The sequence below is a fragment of the Takifugu flavidus genome, chromosome 18 (assembly GCF_003711565.1).
Source record: "Takifugu flavidus isolate HTHZ2018 chromosome 18, ASM371156v2, whole genome shotgun sequence".
Classification (NCBI taxonomy): Eukaryota; Metazoa; Chordata; class Actinopteri; order Tetraodontiformes; family Tetraodontidae; genus Takifugu; species Takifugu flavidus.
In genome coordinates, this window is record NC_079537.1 from 6777942 (window position 1) to 6798994 (window position 21053).

The window sequence follows — 21053 nt, forward strand, 5'->3', positions numbered from 1 at the left end:
TTGGACAAAAATATATATATTACACGTCAATAAAAAGGCAACCACTGATAACCAAACAACATGAAGACCCTAAATTAAATTAGAAAAGCTTAAATTCTCATCTTCAAGCTCAAATCAGAGCTTATTTCTTCTTGACTGCAGTCATCTTGTACCAGTGTCACAACATTATTTTAGCTTTTTTCTTTTACATGGGTGAGGACAAAGTCCTAAAAAGGGACACTTTGACACGTGATACGGAAGCAGTCAAACACCTGGAATGTGCTTGATTAGTGTTTGAAGCAGACGTTTAGAAAAGTAGGATTGCACAGACTTGGAATCACACGGATGTAGCTGGAGAGGTGATGCTGGACGCCCCGGCCGGAGCCTGGCCTCCGTCTCCTTCACTCATCAGGTGACCCCCGCGTCGCTGAACTTCTGCCTGAGCAAAGTGTCCACAGTTTGTCCCACAAACCGCGTCGTCGGTCCTTTTCCAGCAGCTCTTTCCCAAAAAGTGCAAGAAATAAGTTTATTAGTGTTAAGAACGTCCCTTCATTAGTCCGTCTCTCCGCCTTCACTGCGTCCTGAAGTGATAAAAAAGAGGAAAAGGGGAGTTTAGATCAGCAGCAGAGAATTATGACGTCAGACCTTCACAGTCCGGGACGCTGAGACGCGTTTCGACTTGCCTCCTTATTCGATGTCGGAGTCGGTCAGGTGCGTGAGGGAGAAGCTGGCGATACTGGCCGGCGAGATGGAAAAGCGGGAGTAGTTGGAAGAGCTGCCCCAGCTGGGCTCCGGCGCGCGCCCTGCAGCCGGAGGCGGCGAGGAGAAGCGAGCGGCCCCAGAAGAGGGCGGGGCCGCCGACGCTTTGTCCTGGGCAGGAACGCGGGCGCGGGGGAGGAGAAGTCGTCGTCCCACTCGAAGCCGCCGCCTGCGGAGACAAAGACGGGTCAGCTCTGTGGAAGATGGCCGCCTGCAGGCGAGTCGGGGTATTACCTTCTTCGTCTGTGGAGCTTTCGGAGTTGGTGAAGCGGCTCAGGCAGCCGGCCGAGGGCGCCGCGCCGCTGAGCTCTGGAGCGGGACTCCTCGAGCCGTAGGCGTGGTCGCCAAGCTCCTTGGTGGGCGTCTCCTAAATCAGCCAGTAGAGATTTTAGTAATATCGGCACCCAGAGCGTCCTGGGAGTTTGAAATTCCAGAGAGTTTACCTGGTCGAACAGGAAGACGGTGACGTCATCGAAGAAAGACACGGCTCTCCTGGCGCCGCCCTTGACGGGCGGCTCTGAGGCGTCGATGTTCAGCGTGGTGGGTTTCAACAGGCTCTTCAGGTTCTTGGCGCCGCTGTCGTCGGAGACGACGATCGGCACCGCGTGAGCGGTCTCGTCCTCGCTCTCCGAGCTGGAGCTGTGAAGCTGGTAGGCGTGGGCGTCGTCCTCGGAGTCCTCGCTGTTCTCGTCTTCCTCGTCCGCGTCCATGCCGTCTTCGTGTCCCAAGCCCGAATCCTCCCGCCTGGCCAGGAAACGCCCCTCCATGTCCGGTTCTTTTCTTTTCTGGCCGTCGCTGGCGTGGGTCCTGGTGAGTTTAGGGTGAGCGGCAGGTTCTGACGGCTGCCTTAAACCGGCGGCAGCAGGAAGCAGGTCCAGATCTTCTGGTGCCGGTGGCGCATTTGTTAATGTGACCACCTTCAGAGCGTCTTGAAGGTCTCTGGTCTCAGACTCTCTCTCAGAGAACTCCGCTTCTAAGAGACTCTCTCCAACAAGCCGCTCGGATCCTGTTTGTGCTTCAGCGGCTGTCAGAGGTTCTGTCCCAGAAGGTGAGGAATCCAGATGTTTCTCCATCCCGGGACCTCCAGCCTCCCCGCTCGCTGCACCCTCAGAGTTCCTCAGCCATCCCACTTCACCAGAACCTCCTGCTGTGCTTTCTTCGGGTTTCTTCTCGGGCTCTGATTCATTGTCCGAAAAGTAAGCAGAGTCTCTGTAATGGCTGCCCACGAGGGGCTCCTCCGCCCGAGTGGGACCTGGCCGCGACTCCTCGCCGGGAGCGCTCAGAGCTCCCTCGGCTTCGGAGATGATGATCTCCGGTGGAACCGCGGTTGCGTTCGCTGCAGGATCTTCTGGCTCCTCGTTTTTGGCAACGCCGGAGCCATTGTTGACGGGGGAGAGGTCTCTGACGTTTAGCTGGGAGTTCCACTCGGGAGACTCCAGGTTCTCGGTCTCATATCCGCTGTCTGATATTTTATACGGAGGATGGAGTTTGTGAGGGACGACCTGCACACGCGTCTCCTCCCCCTGCTCACCGAGTCTATGAATGTCCAGGGAGTCTAAAGAGTCTGGGGTCTCCACGGAGTTATCTACGGTGGCCAAGTTAGTGGACGTGCTGTCTTCTAGTAAACTGTCCTGACTGATCTGGTCTAACGAAGGCCCGGAGACCAACAGAGAAGATCTCCCCTCGGTCTCCATGAAGGATTCTTCGTGGTCAGACAGAGTGTTTTCCAGTTCCATGTCTGCATCCTCGATCAGGTCGCTCACCAGGATGTTGCTGGTGAGCTCTTCGCTGTGGCCCTCGTCCGAGGACGGCGTCTCGGGCGGTTTATCCACGCCGGGCTGAGGGTGTGTTGAGGTTCCCAGGTTGTCTTCAAGGCCAGAAGGTTTGGCATCAGTACACAGCAGATGGGGAGGAGCGCTTTCCGATAATGCATCCGTGTTGCCGTCCTGGCAGATGACGATCTCGAACCTCTCCGAGGTAGAATCAAAGCCCGAGTCTGTCCCTCTGTCTGAGGGGTGCGCTAGACCCAGGTCGTCAGAGGAAGAACTGCGTGTGAGCGGGAACTGGATGCTCGCCTCGTCTTCTGCCACCACGGTAATAAAAGGCACCAGCGTTTGGGTTTCTACTGCCGGCGGATGGAACTCTCCCAAACTGGCACCGGGAGAGTCCACTTCCTGTCTCGCCGACGTGCTACTTGCAGAAGGTCTCAAGTCGTCGTCTGCGGATGTGAAGCTGCCTAAAGTGTTCAGGTTGTCCCAGGAACCCATCTTGAATGCATCTTCTGGTTCATGGGCGACCCCGGGGGACAGGAAGTTCTCCTGCGGGCTGGAGAGCATCGACCTGTCTTTCATCAGGTTCTGGTTTTTGAGGAACATGAAGTTCTCGGCTAGTTTCTCAGTGTTCAGAAGCCTCTTCACATCTGTGTTCTCGTCCTTCCACGTCAAAGAGTCCACCAGATGAGGGGCTTCTGAAGCCTCCCCTAAAAAAGAACCCCTATACCTCGTGTCCACGTCCTGCACTTCTCCTTCATTGCGGAACGAGTCGCCGTTGCGTTCTGAAAAGTCCATGAAGCTGGTCCTCCAGGAGGGCGAGGCCTCTTGCTTGCTTCCCCCGTCGGTGAATATGTTGGTGCGGTACGGGCTGTCGTTCTCCAGGGAGGACCAGATGTGGCTGTCCGGTAAGTAGGAATCCTTGGAGTCGATGCTTTGGTGGAAAAAATCGGCCTCCGTGCTGGACTCATCCAAACGGACATCTTGGAGGAGAACAAAGTCTTGCTGGTCCAATAAAAAGTCCCGCCGGTTCCCATCATCTTCCACGATGCTCTCGCCCTGCTCCTCCAGCTGGATGTAGTAATCACGGACTTCAGACGGCTTCTGGGCATCCAAGACTTGGACAATTCCCGGAATTCCAGAGGGAGTGTTGTGGCCATCTCTGCCTGCTGTCCTGACTTGGGGATCAGGGAAATGGGCCTGAATATCTTCGCTAGAGACGGGAAAGAACATGCTGTGGTAGTTCAGGGTGGTGTCCGCGCCGGACCGCCCGTGGCCGCCTTCGTAGTGGTCGTGCTTGGCCGCCTCCCACACGTACTCAAAACTGAGGCCTTTGCTCGTTTCGGTGACCGTCAGAACCTCGTCGATCTCTTGCCGCATGGCGTCGTCGGCAAACTGCTCCAGGATGGGGAAGGAGGTGTGGCTGATGGTGGTTTGTCGCCCGGAGGGGTTGGGCTTCAGAGCATCCCAGCGTTGCTCGAAGTCTTCTTCCATGTCCTTCTGACCTTGCATGCGCAGATAGACGAGGAGACGGTGCACCTCCTCCGCCGTGGCCCGCTCGTCCGGAGACAGCCAGCAGAACTGCAGAACCTCGTGCCTGCATTTACAAACACACGTTTCTATCCATGCAAGAAGATATCTAGGAGCTCAAGGACCACGTGGAGCTCAGAGACGTGTTTTACAATTGGCCGACCTACCATCGTTCAGAATAGGGAAGCTCCAGTTGGGGTTTAAACAGCTTGATCTGCTGGTCCTTGATAACGTGATTGAGAACCTCCCGATCAGACAGATGAGGGTACGGCTGGGCGCCGTTCTCAAACAGCTCCCACAGGGTGACGCCCAAAGCCCTGCAGACAGAAGCAACAGCAACTGTAAATCACAGCGCAGCTAAAGCTGCTTCGTGCCGGCTAAATTCAGGGACTGACCGTGACCTCCGCTTGACCCAAAACCATAAAACAGAAACATTTTTTTACAACCACGTGAAGGCTGTTAATCATTTTGATCCTAACTCGGGTGTTGGCAATTGTTTAGGTAGCAAGAGGCCAGGCCAGCAACGGTTACAGTCATATATGGTTTCCATTACAACGTCCGCAGATATCTAATCATATTTGGGTGTAAACTTTACTACAGTATCTGGTCTCTTCATGATAACATCCAATCCTGATGATTAACGGCTAATGGCCTGGAAGATGGTTATCTGGTACCTACCACACATTGCTGGCCTTGGTCTGCTCCATAGTAATCACACCCCCATGGCGCTCGCCCACCAGCTCAGGAGCCAACCAGCGAAGGGGCGCGTATGCGTCGTCCTCCGTGATGATGTAATCCTCCTGGATTTAATATCATATGGTTACAGATGGCATTTATTACTTAGAGTTCATGAACAACAAGTCTACAAACTTCCTTTGAATGGCAAATCTTTTGTTCTGAATGAGCCCCCGACTACGCCTCCGGCTTTCTTTACAGAAATAGATTTAGGGGGTGACCTTATCTAAGGAGTATTAAATTCAGACGTCCAAACTGACAGCTCAGCAACATTTAAAGAATCCAGATGAGGCCACTGCCTTAGGACACTCGCACTGGATCCAGTTTCCAGGAGGAGGCCTTCGGAATACTTCAGGGAAACGTACAATTAACACCCGCACAAGCTGGGACGGAGGTTTTTCCTCACAGCTGAAGAGACGTTATCGGGCCGGTAATGAGAAGAAATACGGTACAAACGTTCAACCGGTCAAAAGAAGTGCTTACTTTGTATCTGTAAGGTCCAATTCCATAATCTCCTACTTTGACGGTGAGATCTCCGGTCAGGTAGCAGTTCCTCAGAGCCAGATCACTGGGAGCATCAAGAAGAAAACACAGCACCGTGGATCAGTTCCCAAAGTTCCAAAATGATTGATAGTGAATAGATGGCTCAGAGCTCGGCTTTGTGATTAACACCTCATTAGCATATTGTATCGTTGGTGTGGCTAAAGTAAAGCCAGGCTTAAGAAGAGCATCGTTGTCTAAAGAAACCTACTGCTGCACTCAAGCCTACAGGCCTCAGCAGAATCAAGGGCAAAGGACTCTGGCAGCCATCACAAATAACTCTGGCAACTGGAGGGAATTCTTCCACCGGCCTTGAGCCTCGCAGGCAGAGGGGCTATTCCTGACTCCTGCATACAGTGGCGGGGTACGCTGGGACAAGGGAACCGAGGATCTGCGAGCTTTTTTTGGGAGTTTCCAGGACATGGTGTAAGAACTTTTGAATCTCTCTAAATATTAAGCGCCCCCCACCCCCCACACCACCACCACAGAAGCAGATTTTAGTTTCCTTCAGTCCCGCAGCAACTCCCGGCCACCTGTAGGAGGAACGCTGCTGTCAGCGTTATGCGTGCACGGTGCGTGGCCCAGCGACCAGATGGACCGAAACCTCGCCGTCCCAGAAGATAGACGTCGATTTATTTCAAACTTTTAAACTAACAAAGGCAGCGAGGGGGCTGACAGCCTAATCCCACAATCATAAAATGCGGCACGCTGATGGCAAACTGCAGCGCACTATTTGGCAACACATATTATTAGTGACACGGTTTCTCTTTTGGAGCTTTGCTCTCGCAGATTCAGGGCAAAGCTGAGGTTTGACACAACAGGACACAGGCCGAGTTTTCCGATGTTTAAGATGGAAGCACATTTGACCTCACATGGAGGGAACCTTGGAGAATCACTGAGTTGTAACAAGGCTCGATCCTGGGAGATCCTTTTACACGCAAAATGCAACATCATCATATCCTTCTGGCAGGGGACAGCTGACACTGAGGCATTGCATGGGAGCTGTGTAATTGGAACTCTCTGAGCTTATTCTGAGCATGCAAAATAGAACTGATGAGTTGAGCATCATATCTTGCCCACCAGCCATACATTCCCAGCAGTCCCTGTGGCGGTCCCTCATACCCAATGACTAAACGCACACAAGAGGTTCAAATGAAGAAGAAATTCAGCGTTTCTACTCTACACGTGCCTGATGTAGAGGCTGGTACTCCAGGGAATAGGTAAACAAAATCAATCAAGCAAAAAGCCACCCGCTGATCCACGTCTGTATTCTTACCAGATGACACACGACAACATTGGCTAAACTCCAGAATGTCCTGAAAACTCATTATTTATATGTTGATCCTTGCTCGTGCATCTACACACATTACATACATATTTCCGGCATATGTCCATTTCCCTTCTTGCTCTCCAATTGAAACTGACCAGTCAACCAGACACTCATCTCTATGAGAGGTAGATCTGACCTGGTGAACTGGTGCCAGACCAGTTAATCAACGGTCCATTGTGCACACCACTATGATTCTACCGACCTCATGCGGCCAAGCATTATATATAGTGAAGTGGATGGATCTGTGTTTGTGAGGTTGACCGAGTTGCAGCGCCGAGGCCGTACCTGTGCAGGAAGTTGTGTTTGTGAAGGTGAGCAACGCCGGCAGCGATCTCACACGCCATCCTCTGCAGCTCCAGCGAGTCAGCGTTTCTAAACTTCCAGTCTTGCTGAGTCAGATAACCCCGAAGATCCCCCTGGAAACACAGATACACACATCTCTAAGAACTAGATTATCAACAACAACAATCACAGAACATATTATTGCAGCAATAATTAACAATGCTTCTAAATACAGGCTGCGCTACACAGAGACGACCACTTGGGGACAGTAGATTCTGTTACCGTCTCCTCCCTCCTGATGTTTGAGAGGACCAAATAAGGGTCGTGCTGGTGGCTGGACCTCTGAGCCGTGTCTCAAACATTTATAACTAAGAGGCCAGGTTCAGGAGTGGAGGAGGGAAGAGAAGGAACTGTCTCATTGAGGAAATGATCAACTTAATCACCTTATAAACAAGCAAGCAGACCCCTGTATTACCACCGAGAGTTTTCCTATCAAATCACAGCATATGTGAACTTGGCTTTCGGCAACTGACAGGTCATTCATTACCAGTGAACATTAGGTCAGACCACTCATACCACAGGGCAGCTGTCCAGGACCCCTCCTACTTTCAATATTTACTGTTTTTATTGCGTAACCTGCAACTGAGCACCATGGCTACTGATGCCCGCGTTTCAGTTCTTTACATTTCTGTACCAACACCAACTCAACCAGGAAATTAAGCATTATTTTTATACTGCTTACACTGGATTTGAACAAAATCCGGAAGAAAATGACCTAGTTTACAGGGGAACAGAGGTCAATACAGACCCCTGGATGTAGCTCCACCTTTGACAGCCAAAGCCAAGAATACACGTACACAAATCACAAGTCACATAATTTATGAGGTCGGCCTGTTGAAAAGGTCTCATCACATCCAGTAACTGCATCGACATGTCAATAAAGTCCCTTAATTACTTTTTCTCAGTCAGTATAAATGAGCTAAATCTCTGAATAGAAACATATAAAACAATCAAATCTCAGATACACAACCAACACACAGCTCCAACAAGGCGTCTTCAAAGAAGAGCTATATTAAATGTATAGTAAATGACACCCTCTCTGTCTGTTTTTATCTGTGATGGTTGTGAAACAGGTGATCGGGCCTGAGCTTCAGACCAGCCTTCACACAGAAACAACGTGAAATGTGGAACAATTGCACCTTTTGTCCCTTTAGGAAAAAACAAGAATGTAGAAAGCTCTTTAGGTAAAACACTCATGCCTGGCTCAGCTGCTTCAGGGGAAAGTTATGTAAGTATAAGAGAATTAAGTTTGGAATTCATGGACATGAATAAAAATTAATCTGCGTCCATCCAGATATAGAAAAGACAAAAATTAGGTGGCAGAGTTTTTTAAAAAAAGGGAGAAAAACTGCAGGATTAGGGACATCTTCGCTCGCCACTTCTTCCATGCGAGTGTGCAGGAGCAAATCCAATCCCAGTGTCAAAGTGTCAGATTACACTGCGCCCAGGTCACCAGATCATCACATTCACAAATGGAAAGACACACGCAACAACTATGCCTGCTCTCATACTGACAAGGAGAACCGGGAAATATGAAAACTATAAGCAGAAAGGTCCTCCTGTGGTAACCACACTGCACAAAGATCACGTAATCTGTGCTTACATCTTTGAGACAAGCTTAAAAATAACCTCCTACCCATGAATGAATGGAGGTTTAGGTTTCTGCCACTGCACACAGACGCCCATAATGCGTTCCTTTGCAAGGCTCCACTTCAATGCTGCCGTATTTTGAGATTTTGGCCAGTGTGAAGGCTCCGAGCTAGACATCCTGCTGCATCTATAATAAACGCTTGGGTTCCTGTGTCCTCACACTTCACACCATATGATTGCTAATGAAATCAAATGTAAATTAATCCCAGGACAGTAATATGAGAAGCCCTTTCACAACACAGCCAGAATTAATGTATTAATGACAGCAATAAACAAAGATCAATGACCAAGTCAGCCACCCAGAACCAAAGGCAGGCGACTGAGATCTGTACATTGGAAGCTGCCGCTCACGATAGGGTGTGTGAAGTTCTTGCAGCAGTTGCTTGATGTATTCTGATGTCTAAAATTGTTTGAGTCAGGGTTACCCTGCACGGGTAATACGGAGAGGCCTAACCACCATCAATCACCAGGTTGTCAGAGGGGACATCGCGGCGCGCTTGCCTTAAGGAGCCCGTCTTGTCCACTGCAGCTGTAGTGTCGCATTTCATGTTTCAAAATCTGGAGGATGATTGACAGCACCTGAACAGCTGCCATTAAACTGCGGTGCTTTCATATAAATTCAATATGCTGAGAGGATCTTTCCAACATTGTTACTTTTAAGTATGTAGAGGGAACTGGGATGTGTTGAAAGTTATCCAGATCTATTGTGAAGGACAATAAGTTTGAGGACTTGAAGTCCTCCATCCAGCTGGGGATGGCGAGCATATGCATCAATCAGTTGCTCGTCCTGGCACATTATCGCTTTCAACAGGCAGGATGTGGTCTTCATCACGTTATCGTCCCTAATGGCTCACGCAAACTCGCGATAAGCCATTCACCTTGACTTATTCCAATCTCCTGTCAGACCCTTTAACAGGGACCACAATGCCGGGACAGCGGCCAGACCTGAGCCGTCCCAGCGGCTGTGGAGGGGAATGAAGACACAACAGAGACACTGCTTCTCACAAAGAAAACAGGTCAGAAAATGGGTTGAACTGTGATCTTTAGATCTCAACACACCTCCAGACACAAACACAAGTTTTATTGCTTCCTCAACAGCGCTGAGAAAGGCGTTTGTTTTATTTCTGAATTAGAAACAACAGCTACCTCAGCCACAAATACTGAACTATACTCACACCTTTGTGATCATTCAACACAGAATAGTGTGTTCTGGTGAAAAGCTAATCATTTAGACGGCGGTGTTTATTGACGGACACCGATGGGGTTATTTAAGAACAGCTTTTGTTTACTTTAACATGAACTCAACAGTCTCAGTACACACAAGGTGGCACCCATAAAAATGCACAAACAGCAACTGCTGGAGCTGACACCAGAGGAGTGTAAATGGAGCCTGTTGCTTTACTGGGTAAAGTGGGAATGTGAGAAGTCCTGGGCTTTAACTTGCTATGCGATTGAGGGGTGCGGAGGGTGAGGAGATGGGGCAGCTCCTTACAGTCGGGACCCACCAGACATCGATAAAGCAAATGAATCAGATGCCACAATGAAGCCTGGGTCACGCTAAATGTGAAGGGCTAATTTGGGATTAATCTGGGTCAGCTGTGACTCCTGGCTGGTCAGTATTTAAATAAAAGGGACCGGCCCGTTAAATCTTTGAGCTTAACGGTCGGGCTGAGGGCTAATTCTCAAATGTCGTATTTAATGAATGCTGCTAAGTGAAGGACTGGCTGACACGGTAAAGAGATTATCCATCAGTCTCCCCACATTTCTTCACAAAGGAACATTTCACAAGAGCGTTCACACAACCCAAAGGCACAATTTCATTCTAGTTCTAATGAACGACCGTGAAAGAGGGAGCACAAGTGCGCTGCAAATTCTGAAGCGCCGTCGTGGTTCAGTGCAGATGTTGGTGGCTGGACACTCACCATTTCACAGTACTCAAAGACCAGCAGGATGGGGATGGCCTCGACACACTGTCCCAGGCACTGGAGGATGTTGGGGTGCTGCAGAACTCTGAATGAAAAGAACACCGTGAAGCCACTTGGAAATAAACAAACAACACATAAATGATGCGAGACGTTTACCTGTATGGGTCACCCTGCTGTAAGAAATCATTTTGCTCCTTGGAGCTTGCATTAGCCTTTAACTCCTTCACCACGGCTCTGGTTCCTCCTGAATCTGTGTAGAGCTCACTCAAAATAACCTGTTATAACGCAGACAGAAAAGACCATCAAGGAAAATTTGTAAAAGTCCGGGGAAGAGAATTATATTGAGTATGTACGATACCTGTCCGAACCAGCCATTGCCAATCTCTTGAATGTAGCTCAGGTTGTGGCGTGCGACCTGAAACTCGGGGGATCCTTCTGTCAAACCAATCAAAAAGCAAAATAAACACGGTATCAATGTCACTACACCAACAGTTGTTATTACAAAGTGTCTCTGTCCAAGTGTCTCTGAGAGCGCATGTGTCCTACCTGTGATGCGGCCAGGAGGTTGGAGGTGTGGCGGTCCAGGGAGGGCTACGGGGGACACGGCAAGGGTGTACACCTCAGCTGGGGACTGCATAGAAGGTGTGTCCTCTGCTGGTGGAGTGAAGTCGATCTCATCGTCAAAGTGGTCCTCAAATTCCTGCATCCAATTAAGACGGAACAACTCGGTGCATCACCAATCAAGCTGATGCCACCTAGCCTGGGTACTGTACCCGGTCTCCCACCTTAAAGTTGATCTCCCGCTCCTTGCAGCAGGTCACACAGTTCACTAGCAACACCACAAAGGCCACAAGAGCTGCCAGCGACACCACCAGGGACACGCCGAGGGACAGGGACAGTGTGTCCCCTGTGCCTCCACCTGAAACGAGGACAACAGACACCAAATATGATGAACAATATGTAGATTTCTGACTCTCAAACTAAAAGGTGGAAGCCTGGCATGAGGAGTTTGACAGCATTAGTGGTTTAGTAGATTAGATTATTGTCACGTGTTATTATACACCACCTCAACCCCCATCAAAACAGCTCAAAAATAGTAAAAAACAACATTCAATAAACAAGAAACTACTGTTAAGAAGCCTGGTTGTGTAGATAGAAGCTATCCTCAAGGCGACTGGTGAGTGCCTGGATGCCCCAGATGGTTGCCCCACGGGAGGTAGGCAAACAGGCTGATGGCTGGGTGACACCAGCCCTTCAGGAGCCTTGTTCTGGCCACAGGTAACAGGCGTAGCCGCCCAACTTGTGAACCTCATCCATGATGTTGCCTAACCAGACATGGAAGCCTCCTGTGAGGATGCTTTCAGTAGCAGAGCTCATTTCCTAAAATCAGCAATCAGTTCTTTTATTTTTGCAATGCTAAAAAAAAAAAAAAAGGGTTATCATTGCATCATAGACTATAAAGTGAGGGCCTGAGGCCACAGCCCTGAGGTACACCACTGTTGTGAACAACTGTGGATAAGTAGCAGGTCTTAACTGGTTCTGACTGAGTCCTGCTGGTCAGAACGTCTGGTATCCACCTGCAGCTGGTATTGCTGAGGCCCAGCTCTTTCAGTGAGGGAGACCCAAGTGTGTGCTGGGCCAAAGAGTTTGAGAAGTCAGACTAATCTAACTTGGCAGCACTGGCAGGATTTTTCAGAAACTTGTCTACAGGGGAAAGTCAGTCACAAGAAAACAATTTTAAAAGATGCCTGTATCATGTTGTGTATTTAAAATGAGCCTGACCAAACCTGCCTTCCCTGACAAGTCAGTGGCAAACACAACAAGGAGTTTCTCTTCTCTCATCCCGAGTCTCGACATTCATCTGCTGACATGTGGGCCCGTTTACAACTAAAATAGGAGCAGCTCTGTCTGTGCCACTTACCCCTGAATGCTCTTTTCCACTAGATGAAGATTTATGATGCGCTGCATGTTCAGATTCTACAAATGTGTTCTGTTTTATGCTGAGGTTGTCAGAATCAAAGAGCTAAAGATAGGATGTTGTACTCTGGTCAGGCTTGATTAACCTCGAATCAAGAGTTGTGACACAGGCTCATTCAGAAGGATTATTTTTCCCACCCTAGACAGGACAGAAAGTAAAAGTGTAGGGTAGAGGACCCCCCCCCTTACTCTAAATCATCTTTTCTTGACTTTCCTTGAATTCTATCTGCTTCTGTCGCACTTATGCAAAAAGCGATCAGCCAAATCAAGCTGTCAGAAATGACACAACCAAAGAAACAAGCCCAGAAAATGCACAACTCAGGCAGTATTTTCTCTAATTTAAGATAGTTATGGGCGATTATGCAGTCAGCTTAGACACCTTTGCGTTACCTTTTTTCACAGGGAATTCAAGTTAGCCTTAAAAAACACACTGAGCTGGACTTGAAAGGTTCTGCTCAGCCTGAGAAAGATCTGGCAGTGGTGTCAGGTAGTTATTTTAATACCGACACCCGACTGTTCAGCAGAGCGGAGGGGGCTCCAGGCAGCGCCAGACTCAGAGGAGCTGCAGCCCCATCCAGACAGCAAAAGCAGGAGACGGCTCATGCGAGCTCTATGTGAGATGGCTTCACTTGGCCCTTTAGAATTCAGCTGCATATATAAAGAGCAGCTCACCAAAAGGGGAAGCTGACCCATTATGCAGATCCATCCCACCTCAAAACATCCCACCAGAACAGAAACGAGCATTTTATCACACAGGATGAAGAGTGACACTGTCAGAGGTGTTTTTTCCACTAAACATTTAGCAAAATAACAGAGAGGGTAGTAACTCATTGTCAATGCTTGTTGAGGCAGCCAATCACACAGAAGCGGTCCCAGGAAACAATGACCTGTAATGTCAATGATTTCCTGCTTCTGTTATTACGTAATGGATCTGCAACCTCATCTGACAAGCTTCCCTCAAGGTGGTCTCGATCACCACCTTCATTGATGTATAATTTGTGCAATATGTTGTTTACTGAAGACTTCCTCTAAGCTGTTGTTAATCACTCTTACGTCTTATAAAGCACAATCGAGATCAAGTAAGATGAAGACACAAAAAGGTCAGAGAACAGTTTATGGGCTGCAATAAAACTATAAAGACCTTGCTCAGACTGAAAAATTACCTTTACACTGGATGACACTTGAGCAAATACCCCTATTGCTAATCATTGACTACGATAAGCTCAGAATGTCTTATGATCCTACATTACTGACCCTCAGCACATCTTTGTGTAATCATCCATTGCTCGCTCACGCGCACAGGTTAGATTGTACCTGTCTCAAGTCTTTGCAAAATTCAGGGAAAAGGTGCCGAACCCTTCCAATACTTTAATGTGGGGTGGAAAGAAAAAGCCTGGGAGTATGTGGTAAATATACACAAGTTAAACCACCTCTATTTTAGAATAATAACTCATCCTGTTAGGGGAGGACACTATCATCGGGGTGCTATTTGAGCTCTATTTCAAAACAAGAAACAGTTTTTCTATGCTGGTAGTTCAACACCTATTGTATTGTCCCATAAACGGTTAAATGTGAAGCTCGACCAAGCCTAGTGAAATGTTTTTAAAGCACTTGGGCTGTATATTAACTTTGGTGCACAAACGGTACTGGCAGCTTTGGAACTGTTGCGTGTCACTCAAAATTAAACTGGACTGGTTAATAATTGTCCCCTTTCAACGTTTCAAGTCGAAATAAAGTTGCCGGTGCGGCTCGTATCCCATAAGAAATATCATATTTTCATAACCAATATGTAAAGGTATATGCTGTGTTTCAAAGAGCAGAAAAAGAGAGATGCAGCGATAACACAGTTTCACTAGAGAGCAGGAAATGCAGGTTGTTGTTGTTAGCTTCAAGATGCTAAACCAGATGCTAAGCCGGTGGACAGAGCAGAACCAATGAACTAATTGTACAATATATCAGATTCCCGTCACATATCTCACCTGGTTTGTGAGGTTGAGGCAAAGGGGCACCTGTAGACAGGCAGAATACCGAAAGAAATATCCCAATACCCAGCAACAAAACATATCCTTGGCGGCTCTTCATCCTCTTAGATTAGCTAACAAATCGTTAGCTAAATGGAATCGTCGTCCTTAAAAGTAAACGGGTGGTTTTGTCCTATTTAAGCTTTGTACTACTGACAGTCAATCTAACGTCCATATAACCTACACACACAAACATATTTTAGTCTATTTAACATTAGCGGCTTGCTATTAGCCTCAGTGCTAGCGTTAGTTAGCATTTCGATGCTAACAATTTCGCCATACCAAATCGGATACGGCTACAAATGATCGCGATACAGCGTCCATAGAAACGGACGGTGCGACCAGCCTTCACGACCACCTGTCATTTTTGTACATGGTTATGAATGCTATTACGGTAAACACGTCTAAGACAAGTTAATCAATAAGCCCTGACAGAAAGGAAACACCTTTCCACCGAAGCGCCATGTTCCTGTTCAACGTCACATCACGGAATGGGGCGTAAAAGTTAGATAACAGACAGGTTCTCCAGCCAATCACAGCAAAGAATTACTGGCCCTAAACTACGTCATCGCTCGGCCAAGCACGTGACCCATCCGGTCCTCATCAGCACAGGCAGCCAATATAAATAAATAAACGAGAGAAATAAATGATTTTATTTTTTGACATAGATGATGAGAGACTGTCCAGACAACACCTAGATAGACCATAGGTCAGAATTACCTGATGCTCATCTAGTCAAGTTTTAAATTAAAAGAACACTTAAAAGTCGTCTTTCTTCTAGAAAGGGAGCAGAGTGGCGCAGTGGGAGCGTGCTGGGCCCATAACCCAGAGGGCGATGGATCGAAACTATCCTCTGCTAGCTTGAGCATAGTGTTTGTTATTGTTCTTTGTTGTTTCACAGCTTCAAGTCATTATCTCTTGCCGTTATCTCTCTGATTTGCCCATTTGTCATTAAATAATGCCATTAAATAAATTAACCCCATTTTAATGGGTACCAATGTTGTGGGCTACTTATAATTAAAGTATTTCTTCTGTTATCTGATATGTGTGTCTCCAGATAATCACTAATCCTCGAATCTAACGAAACCCACAATCGTCTGTAGCTTTATTTTTCAAATAAAACACAAAAAAAACCCTCAAATAAAACACAAAAAAACCCTCTTGATTATTGGACACCAATTAACGTTAATTCAGATGTTTAAAAGGTCTCCTGAGTTCCATCTTAGTTCTGCTCCAGCTCTCATGAGCAGAGTGGCGCAGAGGAAGCGTGCTGGGCCCATAACCCAGAGGTCGATGGATCGAAACCATCCTCTGCTAGCTTGAGCATAGTGTTTGTTATTGTTCTTTGTTGTTTCACAGCTTCCAGTCATTATCTCTTGCGGTTATCTCTCTGATTTGCCCATTTGTCATTAAATAAATTAACCCCATTTTAATGGGTACCAATGTTGTGGGCTACTTATAATTAAAGTATTTCTTCTGTTATCTGATATGTGTGTCTCCAGATAATCACTAATCCTCAAATCTAACAAAACCCACAATCGTCTGTAGCTTTATTTTTCAAATTCAAAGTAAAAAATGTCAAGTAGAATTTTTCATGAAAAACACAAAAAAAACCCTCTTGATTATTGGACACCAAATAATGTTAATTCGGATGTTTAAAAGGTCTCCTGAGTTCCACCTTAGTTCTGCTCCAACTCTCATGAGCAGAGTGGCGCAGAGGAAGCGTGCTGGGCCCATAACCCAGAGGTCGATGGATCGAAACCATCCTCTGCTATTTCCATTAACGTCTCTTTTCTGGATGCAGTCATATGTCCTTTAACATAGTAATTATGCTACTTTAACAGTAAGGAATCTATTTGAATTTTATTTATCAGCTTGTATCTGTTTGCAAAACATAGTGGGTGAGAAAATTATATGCTCCGATGAACTGATGGAGGAGGAGGAGGAGGAGGAAGATGAAGAGGTGGGTGAGGCGTGAATGAAATCTCACTGGCTTTAACGACAGATACATCGGGTGGCTTCCTGCACTCTGGATCAGGAAGCAGCAAGAGAGGAAGAGACCTTTGAATCGCAGAGAGCTGATCGGGGTGAGTACTGAGCTCCTCTGCAAAACCGGGGGCAAATGTGAGATGACTGCTGACAGCTCAGCCCGGCCGCTGATAGGGAGAGCTGAGAGTTGTTTAGTACCTGGGGCATTAAGGCACGGAGGAACGGTGCTCTCAGATGTGTTTGATCTGATGAAGGCTGCCATCTGACAGCAGCAAACACCTGCAACACTCACGTTCCCTCTTTGCATGTGTCGGTCAGCTGCAGGACGACCATGGCATTTGCTGAGATGCTGAGTGACGAGAACATCAATGCTGCGGTCCAGGCTTGTCACGGTGAGTCCACCCACATATGCACCTACTCTACCGACTGTTAAACACATGCTCGTATGAACTGCAGATAAGAGTTCTAAGCGGTTTGTGCTTTCCCCAGGAATTCCAATCATCTTATTTTCTGCTTTGATGATTATTCTTCCTTTGAAATGTTAAAACTGCTTTGATGCTGCAAGATCCTCTCTGTTATTACATTTCACGCTCGAGTAAAGGAAGCGCAGATCCAGCGCCCAAGTTCCATTCACCCCCCCCCCCCCCCCCCTCCCACCGGAGAAAGCCGCGTTGCTCACGGTGGCGATGGGGAGCCTGCAGGTTACTAGGCAGCAGCCGGCAGGAGCACCTGTACCACCAGATACCTGCGTGTTTACGTTCAGCAACACACAGCCTACATGCCCACAAATCCCAAAGTGCTTAATAATTTATCCCGAGTAATTATGACCACATGACGAAGCAAACACAGCCGAAACGGCTCCAGCAGATCTTAAATGTCAGCACTTATGTGCCCTGTATGCAAGAGAACTCCCCCAGGAAAGGAAAGGATTCCCGAGCAGAACCATTTCAGAAGCTTTGGGTTTCCATAAGTAACGTTTGATGTGCTTTTAACTTTCATAGTGACAAAATCTATGTGGTATTTACCATAGAGTGCTGCGGGGGGTATCGGTAAATGTCACTGCTGGAAGAAAAACAGAATTTTTTTTTCTGTTTTCCAGTAACGCACATAGTCTGACTGTCTCTCACTCACTCTGCAGCTCCTGGAACCTTTGACTTGGACTCGTTCTTTACACAAGTCGGGCTGAGCGCTTCATCCCAGGATGTTGGGGAGAAGGTGTTTACGGTTCTGGACCAGGACAAGAGCGGCTACATCGAGGAGGAGGAGCTCAAGTACGGACAATGTGTGTGTGTGAGTGTGTGTACTTTGGTTGTGAGGTTGAACTTATCCCTGTTCTCCATTCTCACATCAGACGGTTCCTTCAGAATTTCTCTCCGGGGGCGAGAGAGCTGACAGTGGCGGAGACCAAGGCCGTGATGGCAGTTTTGGATAAAGACGGAGATGGGAAGATCGGGATGGAAGGTGGGTGCACGTGGCAAAAAGAAGGGTAGCAACAGATGCGAGGCAACCGGTCTGCAGCCGGGAGCTGTCCGCTGTTCGGTGCTGAAATGTCTGTGAGGGGCCACAGGAAGGAGTCTCAGAGGCACAAAACAAATAAAGATCGCGCACGTCAGCGTAAATGTCACATGGTGCTTGAAGGAAACCCTCTCTGATCCTGACTGCACCCCCACCCCCTTACTCCTCCACAGAGTTCTGCGACATCCTGAAATAAAGATCTCGCTCAGATGGACACACGGCTGCTTCCCGCAGTGGGGACGATGGAATTCCAAGGAGATCCTGACTTTCCTGACTGTTCCATACCCAGAATCCTCAGACCATTCCTGACCTACCTGCTGCTCTGCCCACTGATGCGACTGAAAACCACAAGAAGCATTTGGAGGGGAAGCTGGATACAAGACAAATGCTAATAAATGTGTTTAAACTGACATTTGACCTCTGTCTGGGTTTGTGACAGACTTTGATTCAGGGTAGCGACATTTGAGGCAAGACTCCAAGTCAAAAACGATGCAGAATAAAGTGAGAAAGCACTGATCAAACATGCAGAAAGAGCTGCAACCAGAGGACAGTGCAATTATCTACCGATTTAATCGTTAGGTGTTGGTTTGTTTTTCTGGTTTCGATAATTGACAACGTGATTTCTCCAGCGGCTTGTCTCTGCATTAATTATCCACCGTTTTAAAACAAGCGAGCAATTAAACGAACGAAAAAGCCCCATTTAAGTAAACGGACTGCATACAGCCAAGATCAACCTAGTTTTACTACAATTTAATTCTAATTTTTAAAAAGCACTGCTTCTGGTGACAGTCTACTGCGCCATCGCGTCCCTCGTATGGTTCAACGTCGCCTGTGCATTTCCACCATTAAACCATGGAATCAGAATTGATGAGGTGATCTGGCGCGCAGACGTGTCCTATTCTCCCTTTTCTTGGGTGTTTCCGATCTGTCGCCGAGCTCAGTCCAGAGCGGATCCGGTGTCTCCTGGCGCCCTCTCATCATATATGATACGATAACTATGTTGCCCCTGAAGGTGCGACCGTTCTGACACCTCCATCCGCTTCGATAAAACCACGGCCTAAGGCCACGATGTCGATGTCCGCATCCTGAATGTTGACCATAAATCATTTGAGAGGAACAGGTCGCTCGACGCGCGGGTCCGCTCGGGTTACGCCCGGTCTCGCTATAGGCCGCCTCGCACTCCCACATCCCTGTTTGTTCGCCTAAAAATAGATCCAGACAACTTGACACATTTTTTCGGAACCCGCGCATCTTGGTACCTGATACTGAGACCCCAAAGCTCTGTAAATGGTGTTGCTGGAGGCTATATAAGAGGCGGCGACGGCGGCTTGGCGCATTCACCCGCCTTGGTTTTCACTCGCCTCAACGCAGCGCAAAAAGGTGAGTGCAATGGGCACAGCGCCCGCACGGCCCCGCGCACTGACACGCAAGCTACACAGGGAGGAAATCAACCCGGACGAGGAAATCCCTGAGGACTATTGCTGTAGATGGAGGGGTGGGGAATGAGCCAAAACACACCTGGGGCGGGAGGACGATTGAATCAATGAGCTAGGAATCCAAATGGGTCCGGTTGAACTCCGAGGATCGACGCTGATGGATGGTTAACGTGTTGTATGTTCTCTTGGCTGGATCTCTATAGCACAAAGTCACCTCCAAGGTTGTTTATTGTGATCATTAAGGAAATGTCATTTATTAAGGTGGGGGTCAGAGGTCATTCTCTCAGGTTGTTCAATCCAACTTGTGCAGTTGAACTTTCGCCTGCTCAATGCTTGACTGCGGTTCTCTTAAAGAAAAACAGCAAATAGATGACACACGATGAGCTCGTTTTATTCTAAAACTAGCCATTGAAATCATGAGATGGACAGCTCGTGATCAGAGGCAACGCTCTCTGAATTTGCCTCCCGCTGATGCAGTGGATTGTTGATGGTGTTCGCTAATCTCCAGTCTTCTCTTCAGGATTAAAAATGGCCTTTGCTGGTATTCTGAATGATGCTGATGTGAAAGCAGCTCTGGACAGCTGCTCAGGTGAGATCTTTAACGTCTCAAATTTGTCTGATTTTAAATGTTTTATCTCTGTCAGTAGCACAAATGGAGCTAACGGTGCCAACGCGCGTGTGTTTGTGTTCCAGCTGCCGACTCCTTCAACTACAAGAGTTTCTTCCAGAAATGCGGTCTGGCTGCCAAGAGCCCCGATGACCTGAAGAAGGCCTTCGCCATCATCGACCAGGACAACAGCGGCTTCATTGAGGAGGAGGAGCTGAAGTATGCCCCACGCTACAGTAGTAAAAGCTAAAGTAGTAAAGATTTCTACTTGAACTGACTCTCATTTCCTCCATCCAGGCTGTTCCTGCAGAACTTCTCTGCCTCTGCCAGAGCACTCAGTGACAAGGAGACCAAGGCCTTCCTCGCTGCCGGTGACAGCGACGGCGACGGCAAGATCGGAGTGGAAGGTGAGCCCCGACGTTGTCTCTGAATGCTTTTCCGGCCTCTTTAGTCATCATCTTTGGGAACTAATGGTGGTTTTCTTCCACTTCAACAGAGTTTGCCGCCCTCATGAAGGCATAAGCTTCCATTGCCCAAGATCTCCTGCTCAAATCTGGAACTGCAAACTCCTTGCATTCAGTAACCACCAGCTGAAAGAATATTTTTTATACCTTATTTATGAGTTGCCTGTGGACTGTTATTTCTCAGCATGGAACACATACAAGACTGTGAGCCTTCTTCAGATGTGTTAAATGTTCTGAAAGAAAAGAGATACCTCATGCAAATGGCACAATATTTTCTGCATGCTTGAGGAAGAGTGAAAAACCAGGAATAAATACTCTTTTGGTGTAAAGTCTTCTCCCTCAGCGCAGTCGTCTTTTGCTTGTCGGCAACAGAAGGGGGGTTTCAGAGCCACCTGGCAAGAAATTAAACATTCATGGCGCGCTGAGAGGCAATTAAAGTGAGCTGCACGCACTTGTTTTGATAACCGTGGCTGGGGGAGGGTGGG

At 47.8% G+C, this 21053-nt stretch overlaps 3 protein-coding genes across 3 annotated transcripts; 2 read left to right on the plus strand and 1 right to left on the minus strand.

Annotated features, from left to right (window-relative positions):
* Positions 1-665: 665 nt before the first annotated feature.
* lmtk2 (lemur tyrosine kinase 2) lies at positions 666-15036 on the minus strand. Its single transcript, XM_057015836.1, is given in 14 exon segments — positions 666-851; positions 854-907; positions 973-1105; positions 1182-4104; positions 4205-4354; positions 4716-4837; positions 5256-5340; positions 6928-7058; positions 10557-10644; positions 10716-10834; positions 10918-10994; positions 11106-11259; positions 11345-11478; positions 14516-15036. Coding segments are annotated over 14 exon segments (4458 nt in total). The 5' UTR covers positions 14619-15036; the 3' UTR covers position 666.
* Positions 15037-16507: 1471 nt separating this feature from the next.
* Positions 16508-18471, plus strand: LOC130514759 (parvalbumin alpha-like). The gene is made up of 5 exons (XM_057014538.1): positions 16508-16644; positions 16865-16938; positions 17685-17817; positions 17898-18007; positions 18235-18471. Exons 2-5 carry the CDS (start codon positions 16878-16880, stop codon positions 18255-18257), a joined length of 327 nt encoding a protein of 108 aa, XP_056870518.1. The 5' UTR covers positions 16508-16644; positions 16865-16877; the 3' UTR covers positions 18258-18471.
* An 886-nt stretch (positions 18472-19357) lies between these two features.
* On the plus strand, positions 19358-20900 carry LOC130514760 (parvalbumin alpha-like). Its single transcript, XM_057014539.1, has 5 exons — positions 19358-19441; positions 20018-20086; positions 20191-20323; positions 20402-20511; positions 20601-20900. The coding sequence occupies exons 2-5, from the start codon at positions 20026-20028 to the stop codon at positions 20624-20626; spliced, it is 330 nt and encodes a 109-aa protein (XP_056870519.1). The 5' UTR covers positions 19358-19441; positions 20018-20025; the 3' UTR covers positions 20627-20900.
* Positions 20901-21053: the final 153 nt, after the last annotated feature.

Coding starts and splice junctions, on each gene's coding strand:
- LOC130514759 (XM_057014538.1), top strand. CDS start 16,878: ATGGCATTTGCTGAGATGCTGAGTGACGAGAACATCAATGCTGCGGTC. Junction 16,939..17,684: donor TGCGGTCCAGGCTTGTCACG/GTGAGTCCACCC, acceptor CTCACTCTGCAG/CTCCTGGAACCTTTGACTTG. Junction 17,818..17,897: donor ATCGAGGAGGAGGAGCTCAA/GTACGGACAATG, acceptor TTCTCACATCAG/ACGGTTCCTTCAGAATTTCT.
- LOC130514760 (XM_057014539.1), top strand. CDS start 20,026: ATGGCCTTTGCTGGTATTCTGAATGATGCTGATGTGAAAGCAGCTCTG. Junction 20,324..20,401: donor ATTGAGGAGGAGGAGCTGAA/GTATGCCCCACG, acceptor TCCTCCATCCAG/GCTGTTCCTGCAGAACTTCT. Junction 20,512..20,600: donor CGGCAAGATCGGAGTGGAAG/GTGAGCCCCGAC, acceptor CCACTTCAACAG/AGTTTGCCGCCCTCATGAAG.